The sequence below is a fragment of the Pezoporus occidentalis genome, unplaced genomic scaffold, assembly GCF_034315485.1.
Source record: "Pezoporus occidentalis ecotype Australia unplaced genomic scaffold, CSIRO_AGI_Poc_V1 ctg16, whole genome shotgun sequence".
In the NCBI taxonomy this organism is placed as follows: Eukaryota; Metazoa; Chordata; class Aves; order Psittaciformes; family Psittacidae; genus Pezoporus; species Pezoporus occidentalis.
In genome coordinates, this window is record NW_026913425.1 from 1,441,980 (window position 1) to 1,465,554 (window position 23,575).

The window sequence follows — 23,575 nt, forward strand, 5'->3', positions numbered from 1 at the left end:
AGGAATGCCATCCAGAGGGACCTTGACACGCTTGTGAGGTGGGCTGATGCCAACCTTACGAAGTTTAACCATGGCAAGTGCAAGGTCCTACACCTGGGTCAGAGCAATCCCAGTCACAGCTACAGGTTGGGCAGAGAAGAGATTCAGAGCAGCCCTGCGGAGAAGGACTTGGGGGTGTTGATGAGAAGCTCAGCATGACCCAGCAGTTTGTGCCTGGAGCCCAGAAAGCAAACCCTGTGGTGGGTTGCACCAAAAGGACTGTGATCAGCAGGTCAAGGGGGGTTATTCTTCCCCTATACTCTGCTCTCGTGAGGCCCCAGCCTGCAGTAATGGGTCCAGCTCTGGGGCCCCAACACAAGAAGGACATGGATCTGCTTGAGGAGGTCCACAAAAACAATTAGGGACGCACCACCCCCTGTATGAGGAAAGGCTGAGATAGTTGGGCTTGTTCAGCCTGCAGAAGAGAAGGCTCCAGCCTTCTCTAATATACAGTGAACCTATAGCAGCCTGCCACTACTGTAAAGAGGACCTACAGGAAATATGAGGAGGAACTCTTTATCAGAAAGTTCAGTAATAGGACAACGGTAACAGTTTTAAACTGGAAGAGAGTAGATTTAAATTAGATGTTAGTAAGAAATTCTTTACTGTGATGGTGGAGAGGCATTGGAACAGGTTGTCCCTGGCAGTGTTCAAGGCCACGCTGGATGGGGCTTGGAGCAATCTGGTCTAGTGGAAGGTGTCCCTGACTATGGGGGGGGGGGGGTTGGGGGGGGTGGAATTGGATGGTCTTTAAGAGCTGTTCCACTGGAAACCAGTTTATGATTTTATTAAACCCTTTCTTTTTCCATGAACTGAGAAATCACTGAAGTTACTACATCAATAAACAAATCTGATTAACAAAAAGCATATTTTATTATCCAAGGTTAAACATTATTAATTCAAATCAGTAAGATTTTGTGCAGCCATGGACTACAAGGACAGCTATAGAAAAGCAGGTTAGGATTAATTCGTAAGGTAACTGTTACTGATATTTAAAAGATTCGTCATAGAATGTAAGTATGTCAGCCTCCAAGTAAGAGCAGTTTCATTTAAAAATAATGACTACTCATGAAAGGCTTCTAGACGCATTCTGCCTGGATTTTCTGGATGTCTTTGAGCAATTCCATGTCGCAGCAGCAACTCAAGATAAGGTGGCCAAAATGAGTCATCGATTGTTACATAGGGTTCATGCGGTGTGTTCAGAAATTTTTTTAGAAGAATCTGGAAGAGCAAAAGAAGACAACTTAGGAAATGAACAGAACAGCTATATTTTTATCTCCTTAACTGAATTTATACAAGTTATTGTAGTAAAGATACTTACATAGGCAACATAAGAAATACAAGACTGCAGAATTCTCCTTTACCCAGACCAATTTTTCCACTGTCAAAAATTATCAGAGGGTAATTTACAGAGGTATAACTGTAAATGCCTAAAATACCTGAACATGAAGGTGGCAAATCCTTACATAATTAATCCTTAAATCAGTGTCCATTAATTTAAGATTAAAAGCATTAAATAAGAGGGAAAACTAGATTTCATCACTTGCCTCAAAACCATAATGACTTCCTGTCAATAAATGGTATTTCTCCATGATCCTTTCGTATGTTAGCAGAGAAGAATGTTGTATAATTTTTCTAAATTTCACTATAAAGATAAAAGTCATTTTAGACTGGGAAAAATTCTTTTTCCTGTATTTTGTGCCCTTCTGGGTGTAGTGTTAGAAAGAAATACGTTTGCAGTTGTGAAGTTAAACATCATAGTCCTAGCTTAACTTCTTCATATTTGCACATTAAATCTTCCTCCTCATTTCATAAATGGATTATCCAAATTCATAATATCACTACTTTTTAGGGCAGGACAAGCACTTTACAATTCACCTCCTCCTGACCCTTCTTTACTCCATTGTTCCTATCTAAATATAGCATTAGTTAATGAAGTTAAAAACAAAGAAGAGTTTTGACTTTTTTTTTTTCTGTTCCTAGAGACCACGTTTATGCCCTCCTAATATTGCTCATGGGGAATACTGCACACATTAGATTAAATAACCTTACCCATCCCACAGTGCTCTCTCTATTCATCCCATTAATTTAATCTTTCGACTCAGAGCTTCCAAGTGTTATAGCTTTCCCAATTTCAGTATGTACAAAATATTCAGTCTGCCTCTACTCTAAAGAAAAACTCCTCACTATCAGACTTAACTTTTATATTTTTACTCATTACTATTAAACAAGAAAAATACTGTTCTTCTTTTTCAGAAGATTCTAAAGTATTATAACTTGACATATGTTTGTATTGCAAACTGTTTTTCAAATCTTAAACTAGTTCACTAAATTCTCAACCAGAAAGGAATACTCCTCAAACTGTTTAAAAGAACAGCTCATTACTGGAATAAAAAGTAGTATAACAAAAATTCTGAAGTTTGCATGAGAAAAGAGGTTACTGCTTGCTTACTACTTACACTAACTTAATGAAGTAAGTACTGATATACCTAAATAATATAAATGGATATACCGAGCTTGTCAAAAGAGATTTATTAAAAATGTACACTTTTATTATTTAACAAACACACACATGGAGATTGAGGAGACATGGTTAGGAACACATGCACTAATTAGAATGCTGTGAATGAATTATGGTTGTACAACAGCAAATCCTAAATCTGTAATTACAATGCAAAGGTGAATTTGTATTTGTCTCTTTAAGAAAGCATTATCTATATCTAACATGACACTTTTGAAATTTAACAGGGACTTGAAGCTAAAACCAAGTTGCTCAACAGAAAAAAGAACAACCTCCCATAAAACAAAGATAAGGGACATTGATAGATTACACCAAGACAGTTAAAATAAGTCAGAATTTTTGGAACTATGTTTTTCTAAATGTAAATCTGACAGTACTTGGGTGTGCTCACATTTTGAGGAGATTAACAATATCAGAAAAATATGAAGGGCAATTTTAAAGCATTAGAAGAGCTTTAAATGTTCAATTCCATAGGGAACGTGGCTATTTTAAATTCTGTTTGCAAACTATACCTAATTTGGAATTAACAGACATGCTGAGATACTTGAAGCATGTAAAACTATTTTGATGATGTAAGTCCAAAGTCAGGACTTTAAAGTAAAACAATGTCATAGTGACCAGATCATAGCATCTTAATACCAGAACACTGTTATTAATCAAGTTTTCCATCAGGCGGGTGGAAGGGAGAAACCAAAACAATTTCCCCCAGGGAGGTCTTACATATAGGTGCTTACAACTGCCTGAAGAATTAGGATGGGGGACGAACAGGAAAATTCACTTCAAATGACACACTTAAAACAAGAAGGAGCAAGGTTAGTGAAATGATTATTAATGCTCCTTCAAAATTATGCTTTGGAGTTCAAATTAATTTTAATGAATTTGCAATGTGATTAAAATGTGCGATGTGATTAAAAATACTAAGCAATTCTGGCATACATACATGCCAACATATATGGCATACATGTAAGGCATATATATAAAACCAATTAGAAATGGATGAATCCGATTGATTTCCTCACTTGAGAATTCAGTTTATACACACAATTACACATTAAATAGTCCTTTTATAACTATTATCCAATGACTAGAAAAAGGGAAATATAACCCCCATTTTTAAAAAGAGGAAAGTGGAAGACCCAGGGAAATACAGACCAGTCAGTCTCACCTTAGTGCTTCACAAGATCATGGAACAGATTCTCCTAGAAACCAAGCTAGGACACATGAAAAACAACGAAGTGACTGGTGACACCCAACTTGGCTTCATGAAGGGCAAATCATGCCTGACCAATTTGGTGGACTTCTATGATGGGGACACAGCACTTGTCTATAAGGGAAGAGCAACTGATACAGACTTGTGCAAGGTACTTGAAACCATCCTGCACAATATCCTTGTCTCTAAACAAGAGAATGCCTATGGAGAAACATAAATTTGATGGATGGACTACTTGGGGGATAAAGAATTGGCTGCACGCAGAGAGTAGTAGTGGTCTACGGCTAAATGTCCAGCTGGAGACCACTAATGAGTGGTGCCCCTTAGGGGTTGGTGTTGGGATTGGTCTGTCTTTGTCAGCAACATGGACAGTGGGCTTGAGTGCACCCTCAGCAAGTTTGCCAATAACACCAAGCTGTGTGGTTCAGCTGATACGCTGGAGGAAAGGGATTACATCCAGAGGGACCTTGCACACCTTGACATGCTTGAGAGGTGGCCAGTGCCAACCTCATAAAGTCCAACAAAGCGAAGTGCAAGCTCCTGCACCTGGGTCAGAGCAATCCCAGGCACAGCTACAGGTTGGGCAGAGAAGAGATTCAGAGCAGCCCTGCAGAGAAGGACTTGGGGGTGTTGGTCGATGAGAAACTTAACATAAGATGGCTGCAGTGTGCACTCGCAGCCCAGAAAGCCAACCGTATCCTGGGCTGCATCAAAAGGAGCGTGACCAGCAGGTCAAAGGAGGTGATCCTGCCCCTCTACTCTGCTCTCGTGAGACCTCACTTGGAGTATTGTGTGCAGTTCTGGTGTCCTCACCATAAAAAGGACATGGAACTATTGGAACAAGCCCAGAGGAGGGCCACAAGGATGATCAGGGGACTGGAGCACCTCCTGTACGAAGACAGGCTGAGAAAGTTGGGGCTGTTCAGCCTGGAGAAGAGAAGGCCATGTGGAGACCTCATAGCAACCTTCCAGTGTCTGAATGGGGCCCACAAGGATGCTGGAGAGAGACTCATTAGAGACTGTAGTGGGTAATGGGTAAATGAGCTAAATGTAAATGGTAATGGGCTTATACTAAAACAGGGGAAGTTCAGGTTAGGTATAAGGAAGAAGTTCTTTACTGTGAGGGTGGTGAGGCACTGGAACAGGTTGCCCAGAGAAGTTGAGGATGCCCCATCCCTGGCAGTGTTCAAGGCCAGGTGGACAGGGCCTTGTGTAATCTGGTCTAATGGTAAATGTCCCTGCACATGGCATGGTAGGTTGAAACTACATGATCTTTAAGGTCCTTTAGAACCCTAAACATTTTATGATTTTTTTTTTTCTGAAAAACTATTTTGCCATACAATTTATACTGAATCAGTAAGCATAGCACTTCTTTCCCTTAATATGAGCCAGTAGGGCTCATAAAACTCCTTGAAATAATTACTATAAAATTAAGAAAAGAGGGATAATCATACTCTGCAGTAAACTGAAGATTTAGTTACCTAAACTATTACTGCACATTTTTTTTAAATGGGAGTTTAATTTGATAGGAATTAAAACAGAAATCTGATATAACATTCTTAAACATTCTACTTTTCAATTAAATATCTTAACTGTATGTCGTATGATGTTATTTATCTTATTACCATATTATGGTCAGATCTGAGTATTGGAAAATCCCCCAAATCTCTATATAACAAAGCCATCTCACCTCTAATATATCGTGCAGTGGTTTCAGTTCTACAACTGGCTCTTCTTGAGAGTTCTGCAACGATAACCACCCCCCAGATGAATTAACAAAACCCAAACCTAAAGTCAGGAAAAATATTAACTGGCAAATAAAAATAATCACACAATTATCTGATTGTGTATTACACAGCAGATGAAGAATTTTACTTAGGTTTAGTTGTGACAGAAATAACAAGGTAGTATTTAAATCTACCAGTTCAATATAATACACTTTAAATATAACAATTTTTTAATTCATTATTAAAGAGATTAACCTTAAATGATCAATGTATATCTATCTGGGTTTATGTTTAAATAGAACCAAGTACATTATATTCATAATGTACAGTGCAAAACATATTCATATGACCTGTTAGGAAAAAATGGCTTTTTGTGAACTTTAGGAAAATGTTTATAATACACATTTTGACACAGCTCAAGACTTCACTTTATAGTGCCTAAATATATTTCATTATTTGCTTACGTTTGTTTAGTCTGATTTCAATTTTGGGAGAAAAAAAGTCTGTAATAAAATATCATTAGAAAATTACTTGTTTTAACAGCAAGCAAATCAATTAATTTCCCTATGAACTGATAAGGATTCCTTCGGCAGCAACACCAAGAAAACTGGTTATGCTGCTGCATGGTGAACCTGATTCTTTTATTTTTCTATTTTATCCTTCCCCACCCCCATCCACATCACACTCAACAAAATAAAAGAGATAATACAGCACTGGCAGGGCAGGGCTGCTCACTCAGCTGTGAGAGACTGGTCTGAAATCAGACTCCACTGTCCATTGTCTCAAAAACTGCTGAGAAAGAAGCTGAGATGGGATTCCACAGACCATTGTCTGAGAGATTGGTGTGAGGAGCTGAAATGGGACTCCACTGACCATTGTCTCAGAGATGGGTGGGAGGAGCTGAGGTAAGACTCCAGTGTCCATTGCCTGAGAGAAGGGTGTGAGGAACTGAAATGGGACTCCATCATCCATTGCCTCAGAGATGAGTGGGAAGAACTAAGAGTCTTCTCTCCATTACCTCAAGGTCTGGTGTGAGGAATTGCTGCCCATTATCCCAAGAACTGCTGGAAAACTGGTCCACCAGGAACTTGTAATATGTGACATTAGGAACACAGGTACTCCCTCCAACCCATAAAAGGGGGAAAAGGTAATCACCAAAAAAACCCAAACAAAAAAAACCAAAAAAACATCACCATGAAGGCAAATCCACGAAAGCACACCTTCAGAAGGACTACTCCAGAAGGACACTCCACGAGGACACCCACTTGACAGCTACTTCAAACAACTATTACAGACTCTTGGGGACACTCTGCTCAGATACTGACTATGAACCCTAAAAGACTCGCACCGCTTCCGATACCGACTACAGACCCTGGAGGGCTCCCACTACTTCCTATACCGACTACGGACCCTGGAGGACTCCCACCACCTCCAACGATGCAAAGGATGTCCAGGACACAGCTGGATCCACAGTGGTGACTACCTATCTCTCTCTCTGCACCCCAAATTCTTCCTTCATGTCTATCTTTTTTCCCATTTTTTTAAGCTGGAAGCTCAGAATTTATTTAACTTAAGAGGCACCTTCTCCATTCCAAGGAGATTCTTGACATATTCTTCTTGACATAAAGAATATTTGTTAACATACAACTTTTCATACATCTTAACTTAAAAAAAAAAAAAAAAAAAAAAAAAGGCTTTTTATCTGACATTTAAAATGCACAACAATTCTTACTGCAACCACTACCTATAGTAAAAGTGTTGGGCCACAGCAACAGAAGCTAACCTGCTGCTATGGTTCAATCTTCCTTCCCACTCCCAAACCTCGATGCAGGTGCCTGGTGAAAGGAGGGTGGAACCAGAACAGCAGTATAAGCAAAATATAATACTCTTGTTTGAAAGTGATTGAAAGCGACTTTGAAAATGGACATCATGCCTTGAAGGCTCCATGTGATATTTTTCATGCAATATATATACTTCTGTGCAAATCTAAGATTTAATTTAACAATGATAGCAATAAAAAGCTCAGGGTTCATCAGTTGAGATTAATAGGAAGAAAAAAACAGGAGTGTAATTAGCTGCTTTTGTGATGACTCTAAACTAGCAGGTTCTTTGTTTTATAATACTGGTTTTCACCAGGTTCCAAAAAAGATGACTCCAAGTGTAAGCAAATACAGAAAACTGGTCTTACTAGGATAACCCAGGGGAAAAAATAAAAAAATTACCTAACAGAAGAATAAAAGAGCTTTTCTAGTTCAATTCACAAAACAAAGAAGCAGGGTGTACAAGACTGCTGTGTGTAAATATACAGGAGAAGTAAACACAAGAAAGAGCTATTCTAAGGACAATACTGCATGAGAATATATGGATGTGTTAGACATTAATAAATTTAGACTGGAAGTTTGGAGACTGTTTCTAAGGTACTAGAATAAACCCCAGTGGAAGCAGCAGTAATAAAAATAATTAGTTTTAAAATAGAGCGCAATTATATTAAAGAAATTATATTATGTGGTTGTCTGAAATAGTAGGGAAGTGGAATGAAGAAAAGCTTTCCGTTTCTGTATTACATGTCTGAAAATCAAAAATCAACCCCTGCTTTTTTCCTAGCTTTTGTAGCTAATCTTTCAAATAGTAATGGTAAAGGTCTATTTTTACTGCAGATTTTAAATGTATTATGCAAAATACTCCCTATTTTCCCTACAGTTTTAAGGTAATTTTTGGTCCAGTTTGCCTGAACAGAAATTGGCGGTTAATGTTCCAAACTGCACTGTAATTATAAACACTTGTCCTTATTATTGTTCCAAAAACATTGTTAGACAATTAAAATTTACTTTGCCAATGAAAACATGAATCCACTTGCCTAGTCCAGTAAAATAAAATGGAACAATTTGGAGGGAACCCCTCACCAATTCCAAATTTGGCACAGCTTGCAGTTCAGTAAGAAATACAATACATTGCTATGCATCAAACTGGGTAAAGGATATATGCATTAAAAGGAAAATACTCAGCTGGGAACAGCCTTAAATAATATAAATCAACCTGAAGAATATTAATATCAAACCTAGAAAATATAAAATATCAAACCTAAAGGATCAGGTGTAAGAACTATACTTACTTCAAAATAGAACTGCAGATTCTATGCTAGCGACTTAAAAAAGATCTTGCATCTAATTGAACATTCAAAATTTAACAGCTCTTGAGAAAATCTTACCTTCTTTTCAGCACGTCCATCTTTCTCTGGAGGAGGAAAATGTTCTTCCAGGAATTCCTCCAGAGCAGTCAGTATTTTTTTCTTATATACCTTTAGTTCCAAGATTTTCTGTTCATGAAATGCTCTAGAAATAGAAACATAGCAGTAGAATATGAAATTAAATAAAATAAATAAGAAGTTCTTAACCAAAAGAATCCCTTGCTTTCTATTGTTATAAGTTCAACACTTTGAATCACAGGATATTAGCAGATAATAGCAACATTTTGTGTTTCAAATGTGGATTATTGAGTTATTTTTGATCTATTTAACAAAAGAAGAATATTTAAGTTTGTTTGCTCATTTGCTCTTGTTGATATTTAAATTTTTCAATATAAAAAAATGTGGAAATACCTGTTCTTGGAAACTTCTTCAAGTTGTCTTTTTGTCTTTTCTTGAGTTCTACTAAGAGAATCTACTAACTGCTTCTGTTCTTCGTACCACTGCTGTTCTCTTTGAAACATGAAAAGTAGGAAATGTTGCAACAAATAAAACAGTTTCCCTGGACAGTCAAAAAAAGTAATGCGCCGTAACAAAGCTTACAGCATTCATAAATTCAAATTATTATATTACCTTTTCAGTTCTTCTTCCAGGCTTTTATTCTTTAACTGAACTGTTGACAGCACATTTTCAAGATCATCTTTTACTTTCTCCAACTATAAGAAAGTACAAGTAAACCTACGGTTTGCAGGTAGCCCAGTCTGTAATATTTTTTCTAGGTAAACTTACTTCCGTAAACCTCCTAGAGAGGCAAAATTATCTGTAATTTCTTAAATACAGCTATAGAGTGACACACTACTTTTAAATCCAGTTGAACTATTTAAAATTATACTGCCACCAGCTGCTCATTTGTGTCTTGAAGCTCTGACCTGAAGCAGATTAGGGAGCACACACATGAACTGCTCAGCTGATGAAAGACTGAGGAGAAGATCTGCAGTACCAAGGCTGTGTTGTCTCAGTGCAGCTGCTTACAAGAATAAATCCGTGCTAATTGCACCAACATAAAATATATAGCACTCAAAAAACAAAGATACTGCAAAGACTAACTGCATCCATGAATTAAATGGTCCTCAGTGATATGGACATTCCTGGGAGACACAAAAGGGAGAAATAAAACTACTTCAGCCAGAAGCTGTATGCGCTGCTAAAGATAGGGAAGAAAGGACTCACAGTGGACTGAGTTTTTCATTAGTGCATCATATTCTACAAAGTAGTATTTCTAATAGTTTATGTGTTTTGTTTTGTTTAATATATGATTTGGATATATTCTGCCTCTTTCCACAGGAGGAACTTTTATATTTATCTCAAAGAAATAAAAATTTTGAGAATATTCTACAGAAGCAAATATGCTCCATCTATGCAACATCTGAAAAAAAAAATTGGAATCCTAAATACAGCACAAAATGTGATATTAAATCAAATATTCCATAGCAATACAGTCAAATGAAAGTGTGTAAGCAAAGAACTTCTTAATAATGACTCTGAACTGTGGTTGAGTTTCCTATTATGACTGACACTGGAGAAAGGAAAGCAGCTAGGAAGGAGAAAACCAAAAACTAGCGGCGTGGGGTTTGGGTCTTTTCCTTGGGGGAGAGGGGATTTTTTTTTTTTTTTTTGTTAATCCATAGCCACATCAATATTCTCAGGTCACGCTACATACCAATGTGCAGTCAATATAGTGTAACGATAACCCTAAGACATTCTTGATTTGCTCTTTCTTCCAAGGCTGGAAGAACTCAATAAGTTATTTGCAAATTATTGCCACAGAAATCTAAATCCAAGAATACTGACTTCTGTGTAATACATAATGTTACACTATTTTATATCAAGTATGAAATGCAATATATAAAAACCTTTTGTTAAAAATATTCACTACAACTAGGAAATTTTTGTAGTCATAATACAGGGGAGAAAAATATTATAACAATGCCTGAAGAAACATACACTGTATCCTAGCAGTAGTGCACCACAGGAATAGTTATAGGAAAATGCAGCAACTGCATATAACTTTTCCCAAAGAAAAAAAGTTACTATGTTTTGACAAACAAAAAGACTTACCTCTTTTTTTCCTAATGACAACAGTACATCTGGATTGGTAGAAATCACTGAAAAAAAAAAAGATTTTTTTACTTTATTTTATGCATTAGATGATGCAGACTTGTTTATACTGAAAAGCAGTCTGGCTGGAGAAAATCTTGGGTAGCCCCTAAAGAACCAGTTTGGCTGTAAACAGCAGTTTAACAACATTTTGTGGTGTCCTGCTGGGCTAACCTACTGTCACTTTTCAGCAACTTAAATTAGACTAAAAAAAGTGTGGTGTTAATGCTTCCACGTTATTTTTCACACCTGAACTAGCTCAGGTATATAGGTACATAATATTGAATGCGAACTACAGTCATACTTCAAGATAAGTATGCCTATTTTTTTCAGTGGAAGGGATTCTATCAACATTACCAATGTGGGCAATTAAATCCTTCCAGTCTTTCAATTCCTTGTTAAACAACTTCCTGAAGGCTTTACAGTCCTGATCAAGCACATCATGTTTAAAGAACAAGAATTTCACCATCAATACTGTTCAAAAAAATAGTCATAGGTAGGGAGATGAAAGCCCCATCAAGGCAATATCTCAACTCCAACCCTGAGCAACAGCAGTATTTAATGGAAAGTACTGCACTATTGATGGATTTGGCAATGTTTCCCCAGAATAATTCTGCAAAACACAGCTATTTATGGCTCTTGAATTTTCTGAATACTGAATTTTGATTGATAGCCTTCAATGGACTTCTATCAATTCTCAGTTCCATGCCAACTTGCAGCATCTCCATAATCACAGGACTTTTGAAAAAGTGAAGCATTTGAATCTCTTAACAGTAGAAATGAAACCTACTGTAACAGAATGAAATCTTAATATGACAGTAATATTTTTTGTCCAGGCTTGGGCTCCAAATCTCTCATCTTAAAAATAATTACTCCAATCAAAGCTTTTCCTTTAACAAAAAGGAAAACCTTTAAGCCTCCCATAAAATCATAGAATAGTTAGGGTTAGAAAGGACCTTAAGATCATCTAGTTCCAACTCCTGCCATGGGCAGGGACACCTCACACTAAACCATCTCACTCAAGGCTTTGTTCAGCCTGGTCTTGAACACTGCCAGGGATGGAGCATTCACAACTTCCCTGGACAACCCATTCCAGTGCCTCACCACCCTCACAGTAAAGGACTTCTTCCTTATATCCAATCTAAACTTCCCCTATTTAAGTTTTAACCTGTTACCCCTTGTCCTATCAGTACAGTTCCTAATGAAGAGTCCCTCCCCAGCATCCTTATAGGTCCCCTTCAGATACTGCAAGGCTGCTATGAGGTGTCCACACAGCCTTCTCTTCTCCAGGCTGAACAGCCCCAACTTTCTCAGCCTGTCTTCATACAGGAGGTGCTCCAGTTCCCTGATCATTCTCGTGGCCCTCCTCTGGACTTGCTCCAACAACTTCAGGTCCTTTTTATGTTGAGGACACCAAAACTGCACACAATACTCCAAGTGAGGTCACGAGAGCAGAGGGTCAGGATCACCTCCTTCTCCCTGCTGGCCACACTCCTTTTGAAGCATTAAACATCTACCAAATACAACACAGCTGATTTCATAAGTGTATAGAAGCACATTTTCAGGTAATTTTATAGCTTTTATCTCCACAAACTTTGAGAAGACTTAGATCAGTAGTTTTAAAAGCAGTGTTTGTTCCTAGATGAAAATTAGCAGAACTACTGAATGTCACAATAAACCCCCTTTTACCTGGACAATTACTGTCACTAAATCTTGACACAAAAATTTGAGCACCATGGTCCCAAATTAAGCTTATGCTTAAGAGCTGTTAGAGGTAATGTTTTGTGCTATTATTAGGGCAAGATTTCTTTAGTGAAATGAATACCCTACATACATGTGATAAAATTCACTGGTGTGCTTTTATTCACATTCACTGGCGTATTTGAATGTAGCCATATAACTCCCCCTGGCTCCAATTATAGTGAGCCCTCACTACCTGGAATTATCAATTTCTACTATCGGTTTCTAACCCTTCTTTTAAAACTTTAAAAAAAAAACACTATCTTTAGATACCTAATCCGAAGTATGTGGTTCCCATTCAATATTCATATTGTTCAAGTATCACAATAGAAGGCCATATCTTCCTAGGAAAGAAATTGGTAACCCTAACTTAGTGAAGGAACAGTAGAGACCTAACACACTGGGACAACGTATTTATGGCAGAAAGAACACTGGTTGCTTTATCTATTATCAGGTAAAGCTTTTTCAGTTATGAATCACTATATTTGCAAAAATTAAAGGTCAAAAAGAATTGCCTAGTGATACACAGTGCAATTACTAAGCAAAACACTAGCAGATGCTACGAAATTAAAAGCAACTACCATGCACGTTTATACAAAAACTCCTATTAAAATAAAAGGAATTTGGCATAATACTAACATTTTGTAGAGAAAAATAGAAATTATGCAGACACCACAACTGTTTTATATAGTTTAAAATATGGTTGATTCCACTTCCTTATTTTGCAAAGGTACAAGTTAAAGTCTATTTTTATAAGCCACATGCTTGTTAAAAAGTTTCAATTCAGCTGATTTTGCAGCTCTAGAACTACATAAATAGTACCAGAAATTTAGGAAGAGACTAAAGTAAAAGCTTTGAACAAAAAATTTGCATTGTGGATTCAAGTCTGTGTGCCAATATTGTGCCCAGAGAAGTGTAGAACTGCCAAGTTATAACCTCTGAAAATAAGGTTTAAAATTGAAATGCTGTCAGGCCTTCATTTACAAGAAATGACCTGGCCATTACTAAAGGAGAAACCAAATAAGACAACCGGCCATTAATGCTCTATTAGTAAATTATATGAAATTAGTATTTCTGCTATTCCTAGTTGAAAACACTGTATTTATCTAAATAAGTAATTCTTCCTTCAAAACGAAGAGTAGAAAGAAGCCAAGATGGACAGAGAAGATGTAAATATAGTCTCCTCATTTTCACACAAGCATTGTAACTCTATATGAATTCTTAGCAGCTTCTTTTTCCTCCCATCAGAAAGTTAGCCAAAAAGCCAAAACTTTGGCTGCAAAATATTATTTGCATTATAATGTGCATACATCATTTCTCTAGCACAAAATTAAGATTTCTAATAATAAATCTTATCACCTGGGAACAAGAATGATTGAGCAAAGCAAGTCAGCAAGCCAATAAAAACAGGTCAAGCCCCAAGAATATTTTTAAGCAAATGGCTTAAAATTTAAATTTATTCCATATTTAAATAAGAAACCCTAACATCTCCAGGTACTCTACCCAGATAAAAAACTGTAAGTGCTTCCAATTAATTTGCTTTAAGCTACCAGCTTATTCAGAAGCAGCGGCCAAGAAGCAGTATTTCCCAAATTCAATGTCATACGTTTGGTCTACTGAACTTCAAAAGAAGCTGGAGACATTACTTTAATGGTCATCTGAAAATGCATTCTAATTTGGACAAATAACAAAGATACTGGAAATCACCGTCTGCTGTCTAAAACACATTCCTGTCATTTTCTAAACACTAAAAAACCGAAGCCTCTTCTGTCATAAAAAATAGGCAAATGAGTCAACGTGTCCACTTAAAAATTAACTAGTAAGTTTTACTAAGATGAGTTGAAAGATGTTAACAAGTCCTTGACAGGAGACATAAGACTGAGTGCTACCAAAATACTAATGAGAGTCTAGTGTGAACTGTTTCTGAAGTCTCAAAATGGGACATCTGAAAAAACAGACTTCACTCATACTCAGATTCTGAATTGGTTTGTTTTCAGTGTCTGGCCACATCAGCCTTGCAACAGAATGAAATCGGTCAGCACTGACGCTTATGCACAAAAAATATTTTGAAGAACTGAGGAATGTATATCTTTTGACTGATAATGCCTAACAAACTTAAGAGCTACTACTTACTTGTCTCAGTGATTTTTCCTTCTCAGGATCAGTAAGTGATCTGGATTCTTATGTTAAAATAAACTGAAATGTCTTTTACCATCTTTTCTTGACTCAAGATCTCTGACCTTTGTTAAATCCAAGATAAGACATTTTGTTACTATGTAACGGCCTTACCACTAAAGGCTTACTTCAAAGTTTCAGCTAGTACATCATAATAAGACATACTTTTTTTAAGTATTAAAACAAAAATAAAAAATCAAATATGTTACGGTTAAAAAAAATGTATGGGCAAATTATTGTTTATTAGCAATACTTGCAAAGATAAAAAACTTGTCCACTTCTTAAAAGACAGAATGAACACAATTATTTGCCAAAGTAGTTCTCTCCTAAAACAAAAATACAAATGAAAGAAAGAAAATCAAAGAAAGGAGAAACCTGCTGGAGGGTAACAGTATAATGGACTTCTGTGATTTTGTTAGGAGGTCTAACAGTTATTTTTTCCATTTGACTAATGAATAATGATATAAATCATGTATTTATTTGCCCAGAAATATGAGATTAAGTTATAGTAGAATTCGAAGTGAATTCTAAGTTCACTTAGAACTGAAGTGCAAAACAAGTATAAAAATAAAACATACATGCTAATGTGGGAAGAATTTAAGTTAGTTATAGTATGAAAATACAGTAGTTAGTATAGTATGAAAATACAATCAGCAGATATTCAATATACAGTTTAAGATGCCTAGATGAAAGAGACTTCTCAGATGTTTATGAGTATACCTTACATGGAAGCTATTACTTACTTTCAGGACTCCTTTTTTGCCACTGATTATATTCTGCTGTCAAAGCTTTCACGTGCATGATAGACAAGGAAAGCTGTATAAGAAGAAAAGAAGCACCTCTTGAAGTGTGTTGAGTTACACTGGAGTAAAATGAGATAAAATAGTGTACAAATTCCATTATTAAGTTTATACAACAGAGGACACCAAACAAGCACCCCCAGATTCCTGGGGTTGCTCTCCAGCCACTACCCTCTGAGTTTATATTTGTGCCTGGAGTTACCCTGTCCCATGTGCAAATCTGACATTTGTTCATTAAATGCCATGCCACTGATGACTGCCCAATGCTGCAACCTATCTAGATCTCTCTACCAAGCCTCTTGCCCTTGAAAGAGTCAACAGCATTTCCCTGTTTGGTATCATCAGCAAACTTGCTAACAGTGCATTAAACTCTGGCATCCAGATTGCTCATAAAAATATTGAGCAGAAGAACTGAACCCTGAGGAACACTGGCGGTGACTGGTTGCCAACTAGACACATCCCCATTCAATACAACCATTTGAGCCCTGCCTTTCAGCTGGTTCTTTGTCCAGTGTTCATTGTACCTGTCCATCCCACAGTTGGGACAATTGTCCAGAAAGATGCTGTGATGGACATTATCAAAGGCCTTACTGAAATCCAGAAAAACTACAATCACCACCTTCCCTTTGCCCACTAGACAGATGAGCTTATCCTGGAAGGATATCGAATTAGTTAAACAGGACTTTTCCCCCTGTGAACCCATGTTGACTGCACCTGCATTCTTCTTTAATTGCCTTTCAATAGCACCCAGTGTGATCTTCTCCATAATTTTTCCAGGTACTGAAGTCAGACTAACAGATCTGTAGGTTCCTGGGTTCAATACAAGTGCCTACATTGGCAAGGACTGCAGTAAGATTTGATGAAAGTTGCTGACAAAGGATATATCATGACCTTTTCCTCTCCTCCCTATTTTCTATCATGACACATAATGTTAATTTCATCTTTATTTTTGTAACTCCATTTAATCATTGTCTTAAGAAAAAGCCTATCAAGAAAAACTTTTCAAGAAAAGCCTCTCAGAAGTTTAAGTGTTAATTACAAGGGTATGCTGTGCTTCAGTAAAGTTACAAAGAAACAAAAACCTCACTCTATACCCAATTAAAATTGCACAAAATTTATTTCTACAGATAGGATTTTATCTGAAATAATTTTTGTTAATTATTCAGTCAAGTGTATTGAATTTGATTCTGAATTCTCTTACTGAAATCATACAAGATAGAGATTTATAAGGCCTGCATATTTCATACTTTCCAAATTTGGAGTCCTCATATAAATTCTATTTTAAAGGTTCCTATTTAGAATTTAAAAATAACTAAACTGTGAGCCAGCATTGCCTTTTTGCATGCTCCCCAAAAGTTGTGAGCTACAGGAGCTCATGTTCATGCTTTTAGCATCACACAGTTTGTTTCCAATTCAAGCACATCAGTTTCCTAATGATATCCACAAGCAGAGAACAACTACAATTTGCAGATACAAAGTTGTTCCAGAGTAAAACTGAAGGGATGCATATAGTTTCACAAATTACATATGCAATGATTAGGAAATAGTCCAAATGGGTATTGACGTTACACAGCCCTCCATTTTGCTGCCTATGTTAGTCATTTATCAGTAGCGTGTCAGGACTGCATACAACCTTTTTGCTATGCATAAATGCAACTTTTCAGTATTTGCTAGACACATACTTCAGAATACAGTTTCAAAGTTAGTAACAATGAAGTTGTCATATTCAAAGGGTAAGTGAAAACACTTTAATTTCCTTCTTTAGGATACACAGCACATCTTTACAGAAAACTAAGTATTTTGTGAAGCATATAAAAAAAATACTGTCTTACCTTGGCATTTGATTTTGACAGCGTTTCTGTCTCTAGAAACTTTAGCTTGCTCTGACACTTGGTAGAAAAAAAGAACAAAAAACAATGTTTATTTACTCTTCCCTTTTGTAAGAAAGGGACATGATGCTTGCAAATTACAAAATTTGTTTAATATTGGAATAAAAGTTTTGAGTTGGCTCCCACATCCCCCAGAGCCTGACCCAGAACAGCAAAGGAAGAAATATTTTGAAATCAAACCACAGTAAATTTTCTGAAAATTTTGAATAAAGTTCATATCCTCTGAAGTGCTGTCAAACAAAACTTGTTGATAATTTCCTACAGTACTTCATAAACCTAGACACAGGATTCCCTGCCACTTTTTCATTAAGAAAAGTTTACATGTAAAAACAAATTTAAAAAAATGGCATTAGTCTTTAGATCTAATTCTGTCAAATCGTATTTTTACAAAATCTGTGAAAAAAAAAAAACCTGCACTGTGGGTTGTCTATGGTTTGTTCTATTGTAAATTTGGAAGTATTTTTATTTCAGCTTTAGATAATTTTATTGCTTTGAGTCTACAATTCAGAACTTGCACAACTAGCATATAAAAACCACATAAAATTGTGTGAAACAATTAAGACTCTCAAAACACAAATTTATAACTTGAGCCTTCATCAGACTCAGCAGAATCTTACAGGATGCACAGCATTCCCTCAGACCTGTTTAAAGTTTATCTTTCCTGGTATTCCTGTAAATAAAAATAACTAGCCTTACAAAGTTTTATTAACATAGTGAACCATATATCGAGTGAGATAAATTTTATTCTCAAGGATGTGAGTTTGCATGAGCATATGCTAACAACATAATCCTTCAAAGCCTCTTTATCATCCCTTTCTCTCTCTCCCTTAAGGTCCAAATAACTTGTGAACAGCTGTTCAATCTCATCTTGCATGAGGAGAAAGAGAGAAGGATCACAAGTCTCAATGTGCTGGTAGTACCAGAAATAGTACATTGTTTAGTTTTTCCTAGTTTTAACATATACTCCCACTGTAACTAAATCAAAGTATCAGCACACTCAGCATTCTTCATCCCTGCCAGTACTTCTGCCTTTGGCCTGCCTGAAAATCTGTTCTTCTCCCTGCACACCCACCCACCTCCTCCTCGCCCCCTTCTTCTTTACTGGTTTTGTTTCTTTGCAGGGGTGAGGATGGGGAGATGAACATAAAACGCTGAGGAAGGTTTACAATCTAGTCTATCAGTTGTGATTTGCATACCTCTTCCAACTGCTTCCAAATACTCTCACATTCTTCCAAGACTTCTTCCTTGGCAGCTGCACAACAAACTGAGCCACCAGGGATTTCTTGTAAACTTTCGGCCTAATTGGCAAGCAAACAGAACAATTATCATGTGGCTCTACAATAATAATTAACAGGTTACTGAATCGTATGTATTTGACCTGAAATAGCAGGTAACAGAGCAATCCCTCTAGATAAAAAACTTTCAGTTAACTCCCCTGTATTTCTAGATAGCACCCAATCATTCAGTAAACCAGGCTAACTATATTACTATAGGAAAATCTGAAGGTCCTATTCATGATTTTAAAACTGAATCACAAAGACCTAAATATTCAAAATTGCTTTTGTTATTGTAATGGCAGTTTTTATTTTCTGACAACTTTATTAAAGAAACAATAAGAGAATCTCACATCTATAAAGCCATGCTTTTCTTTCATAAATCTGCAAAGTTCTTAAACATAGTTATTTCTGCTCTGTCTTCCAGTAAATGACCTAATCTAGTTCTCCTTGTAACAACTTAAATTCAGAGTATTTTTGATGCACAAAAGTGAAGTGTCCTGCAGGTTACTAAAAAAAAAAACAAACAAAAGAACCTGAAAGAGATGCAGAAAATCAATGAAAGAGGGCACAAGGACAACCAAGAAAAAAAATCAACCTAAGTTAAATTAAAAAGTTTGCAAAACTGTTGGGTCAGATAGAAACACATAAACGTTCAGGAATTTAATCCTAGTTCAATCTATAAAGAGATACCAGAATGAAAACAGCAATTAAGAGGGAAAACCAAGAAGGGCGAAAATGGTATTCAAAGGAAAAATTTCTGTAAGGTAGAACTACGAACAGGAATTTCCTAAATGTACAAGATGCAGCAAGCCTTTAAAGATATTTAAATGGCTTGCTAAAACTACCAAACACTTTGAGATTAGAAAGAGACATTAACAAAAGATAAATATCTAAAGAAGAAATAAACATTTCCGCCTTCTTAATGATGCACAAATTCCTGATTCAATCTTCGGTAATTTTCAGGAAAAAAAGCAGCAAATTATGTTGAAAACCCAAATAATTTAAAATGAGTGAAATGTTCAACTAGTACCTCCAAATATGCCACAGCAGAATGGCTAAGAAAAAAATCAGAATGTCTCAGTGAACACTGGAAGCATTCTAGAGAAATGAGAAGGAGCAATACTTAGCCTTCCTGGCAAGTTTGTGCATCAATAATTAAAAACAGAGCACTAGAAAATCTGGATTGCCATGATCTGATAAAGTCTAACATGCAGAGATTTTGCAAAGAAAAATCATTATCGTCTTAAGTCTTGAAATGTCTCCATAACATCACAAAGAACTAGTTCACATTATTTATTAAGACTTCTGAAATGCCTCCAGTAAAGTTCCCCACAGGGGGCTAATAAAGAAACTAAGCTGTCATGAGATGCAACATACTTTTCTTCTCAGACCAAATACTACCAAGGAGACAAACAAATAATAAGCCCTGAAAAGATAATTTTCAGCACAGCAAAAAGGCTCATCAGCAAAGCCAAGAAGGCGTGAATTAAAAAAAAAAAAAAGGAGAGGAAAAAAAAAGGTGGGGGGAAAGGGGGAAAAGGAAAAAAAAGGGGGGGAAAGGGGAAAAAGAGAGGAGAATGAGTAGAAAGAGGGAGAGGAAAGAGGAAAGAGAGGATCAAGAGGAAAGAGGGACAAGAGGAAAGGGGAGAGGAGAGGAAAAAGGGGAGAGGAAAAAAACGAGAGGGAAAAAAAAAAGAGGAAAAATAATAAGAGAAAAAAGGGGGGGGGAAGTGGAAAAAAAGAGAAAAAAAAGAGGGGGGAAAAAGGAAGAAAAAAAAAAAGTGGCAGGGGGAAGATACAACCTTAGGAAATTTGAAAGGTGTCTTGGGGTGGAATATAATAATAATATAGTCCTAATCCCATGCTTCCCTGCAAAAATGTAATCCAGCAATATGAAAGCCTTGTATGAAATGTTTCTGAGTATGCAGACAAAACCCCACCTCCAAATGCTTAAATTATCATAATGATTTTATTATTGCATATATACCAGCAGGAGACACTATAGGCCTCTATAGCACAAGCCAGCCTGACTTGTGGTCCCCAAAACTGTGCTGTTAATTACCCTAGTAAAGTACATACAACCAAGTGTCACATTCAGATATTTTTTCTTTGTAGCTTGCAGCTTTCCGTACTTCTGTATGGTAAAATTAAGTTTCTATTTGTACACTATAACAGAAAACTGTCATGCTTTCTCTTTTGCATGTCATTACTATTTGTGCGACCCAGTTCCAAGATGTTATTCCCTCTTACTTACTTTAGAGCTATGCAACTGGGTGAAAAAATACACGCCAGGTCAAGTGTGTACTGTAGGCTCTATACCAGCCAAGCGAATAGACAAACCTTACAAAAAACTTTTCATGTCAAGTGAATAGACAAACCTTATAAAAAACTTTTCATGTCAATAAATACAAAACTACATGAAGAAATTCAGAGATGGGAAAGTAAAGTAAAAGAAGCCCTAAGAAAACCGATAGGAAGAGCAATAACAAACAATAAACCCACAAACAGAGAGAAAACCGGAAGCTCACTTCAGGAAGAAGGGTAAAAACAGAATACAAACAACATCACAAAAAGAGGTCAGGCCGGGAGCCCCCATTATCCCCGGCACAAACCCCAGAGCTACACGGGCGTCAGAAAGACCCGAAAAGGGCGGTCACTGCCAACAGGCCTGGGCTGAGCGCAGCCCTTCCCCATCGCCCCAGGGCCGTAACGGCTGAGACACATCGCCTCCCGCCCTCGGCACCGCGGCTGCCCTGCCTCCACGGAGCTGCTCCGCTCGGCCGCCGAAGCCAGAGAAGCAGAGCCGCCCGGCTCGGTAGCAGGCCGCAAGGCACGCAGGCTCCCGCGCGGTACAGCCTGAAGCCTCAGCCGTCCACCTCCGCCCTAACGTTACCATAACGGCTCCGCTCCGCTCGATCCTCCTCGCGCGCGTCTCTGCGCGCGCTTCGAGCTCATTGGCTGCGCCCCGTGGCGTCACTCTTAAGGCGCCCGTCACGGGCTGTGATAGGGACGGCGAGTGTCGCGGAAAGGTGACGTTGGGTAACATGGTGTTCCGGAGTTCGAAGAGCTCTTTATTGCACACAACGCAATAAAGAATCGTAACTAGTTTATTAACACAGGGAAAACATAGAGGTCACGAAAGATACAGTAAAGGATCTCTCTGATGTTTGGTTATTTTACCAACCCCAAAGATCATGTGTTGACGGTCAGGAAACCAGCTCCAAGAAATATCGCAGTGCGAGGTGGCAGGCACAGCCTTAGCGGACGTCCTCGCGGAGGCACCACTGACCTGACTAATATAGGGTCCTACCTCTCCGCATCGCCTGAGGCTTTCATACTGATTCGGAGAAAACTCCAGGAACAAACTCGCCAACAGTTCCAAGTTGACAAGCAGGTATTCTTTATTGCGGCGCTGGGGGACACGGGGGATCGCCCCTCCTTTCGCGTGTCCCCCTATTGCTACATAGGCCATCCTTATATGGTCACTGGGCATACATACATATTCATGAGGCTACACATGAATCATATCATTTTCCAGAACGTTTCGCGCAATCATACAAAAATGTGGTGGTGGTCTTTGAGGGTCGTTTACTACTCCCAACAATCTTCATAACTTCTGGCAGTCTGTGAAGCACCAGCTTAATTAACATTACAAACATGGCAGTCATCCTGTCCTTCTACCAGATAGTTTAACTGCTCCCACCCTGGACATCTGCTAGTCCAGGATACTAGCCAGTTGATGTTTACACCAGCTTAATGGATTCATTAACACCACAAACATAGCAATTATCCTGTCCTTCTACTTATCAGTTAGTTTAACTGCGCCCACCCTGGACATCTGCTAGTCCCAGATACTCCCCATCCCCAGGTCCAGTTTTTTCCATTCTGCATTTCTTAACACTTTTTTGTACTAATGTCCTAAGGACCTATAAATATGTAAACTACCTTCAAGCACCGCAGTTATTTTCCATTACAAAGCCATCAAACTTAACAATACTTAGAACTGACTGTATTTTCTGCTTTTCTGCCTCCTTGTCTCACTACTAACAAAAATACACACTCATTCTGATGTAGGGGGCCAGCCTACACCAGAAGAAGTGGCCAGCAATATCTAGAAAAGTCTCCAAGGATCAGGACTTTTCCGGGGAGTTCTAAAGCAGAACTTTTCCCGGTAGGAACCAATGCTGGACTTTCTGGGGAGCAGCCAAAGCAGAACCTTCCATGGAGGAGCTACCACGGACAAACAGTACTTCTCTATTTTTGTGTGTTCCACCACGGATTATTACTTAGTGTCACTGACACATGCCAGCCCCTGGTCTGCAGTTGGAACACACAAGTATTTTACCATCCGTACTACAGTTTTATATAATGTACTGTCTATAAGGGAACGGATTAGCTCTAAAAAACAACACAACACAGGTAAAAACTCAATACCTATTACCACTTAATAATACAACAGCTTTTCTCAGCTAGTCCCACCCCCCATGGCCATGCCTGAAAGGGGTTCCACTTGATGTTTTCTACTAGCTGGCTAGCGAGGATCTTCAGCTTCTGTATTTATGCATGTATTGAACTGGACTGGTCACTTAAATTCATGCACCATAACCTGTCAAAAGTCTTCACACCCATGTTTATGTACTAAAAGCAAAAAAAAAAAAAATCAATTGCTGACCTATTTTGTTTTGCACAATCAAGGCGGCAAGCACTCTGGCTTCTGTTCTTCGCAAATTGGTTAACAAGTCTCTAGATGACATGGAGGAAAAGCAAAGCAAAGCAGAGCTGTGACGTCCAGGCTCCAAAAACAAGGTTTCACCAGTGCATTGGCCAGACATACTGGGAGTCTTGGGAACCTGGAG

General features: G+C 37.7%; 1 protein-coding gene across 1 annotated transcript; it reads right to left on the reverse strand.

The window, feature by feature from the left end:
• Positions 1 to 1,101: 1,101 nt before the first annotated feature.
• Positions 1,102 to 21,765, reverse strand: CENPK (centromere protein K). The gene is given in 11 exon segments (XM_062612273.1): positions 1,102 to 1,260; positions 5,461 to 5,514; positions 8,706 to 8,829; positions 9,096 to 9,194; positions 9,315 to 9,397; positions 10,800 to 10,846; positions 15,497 to 15,569; positions 17,386 to 17,442; positions 18,639 to 18,694; positions 21,613 to 21,637; positions 21,640 to 21,765. Coding segments are annotated over 11 exon segments (903 nt in total).
• Between the last annotated feature and the right edge of the window lie 1,810 nt (positions 21,766 to 23,575).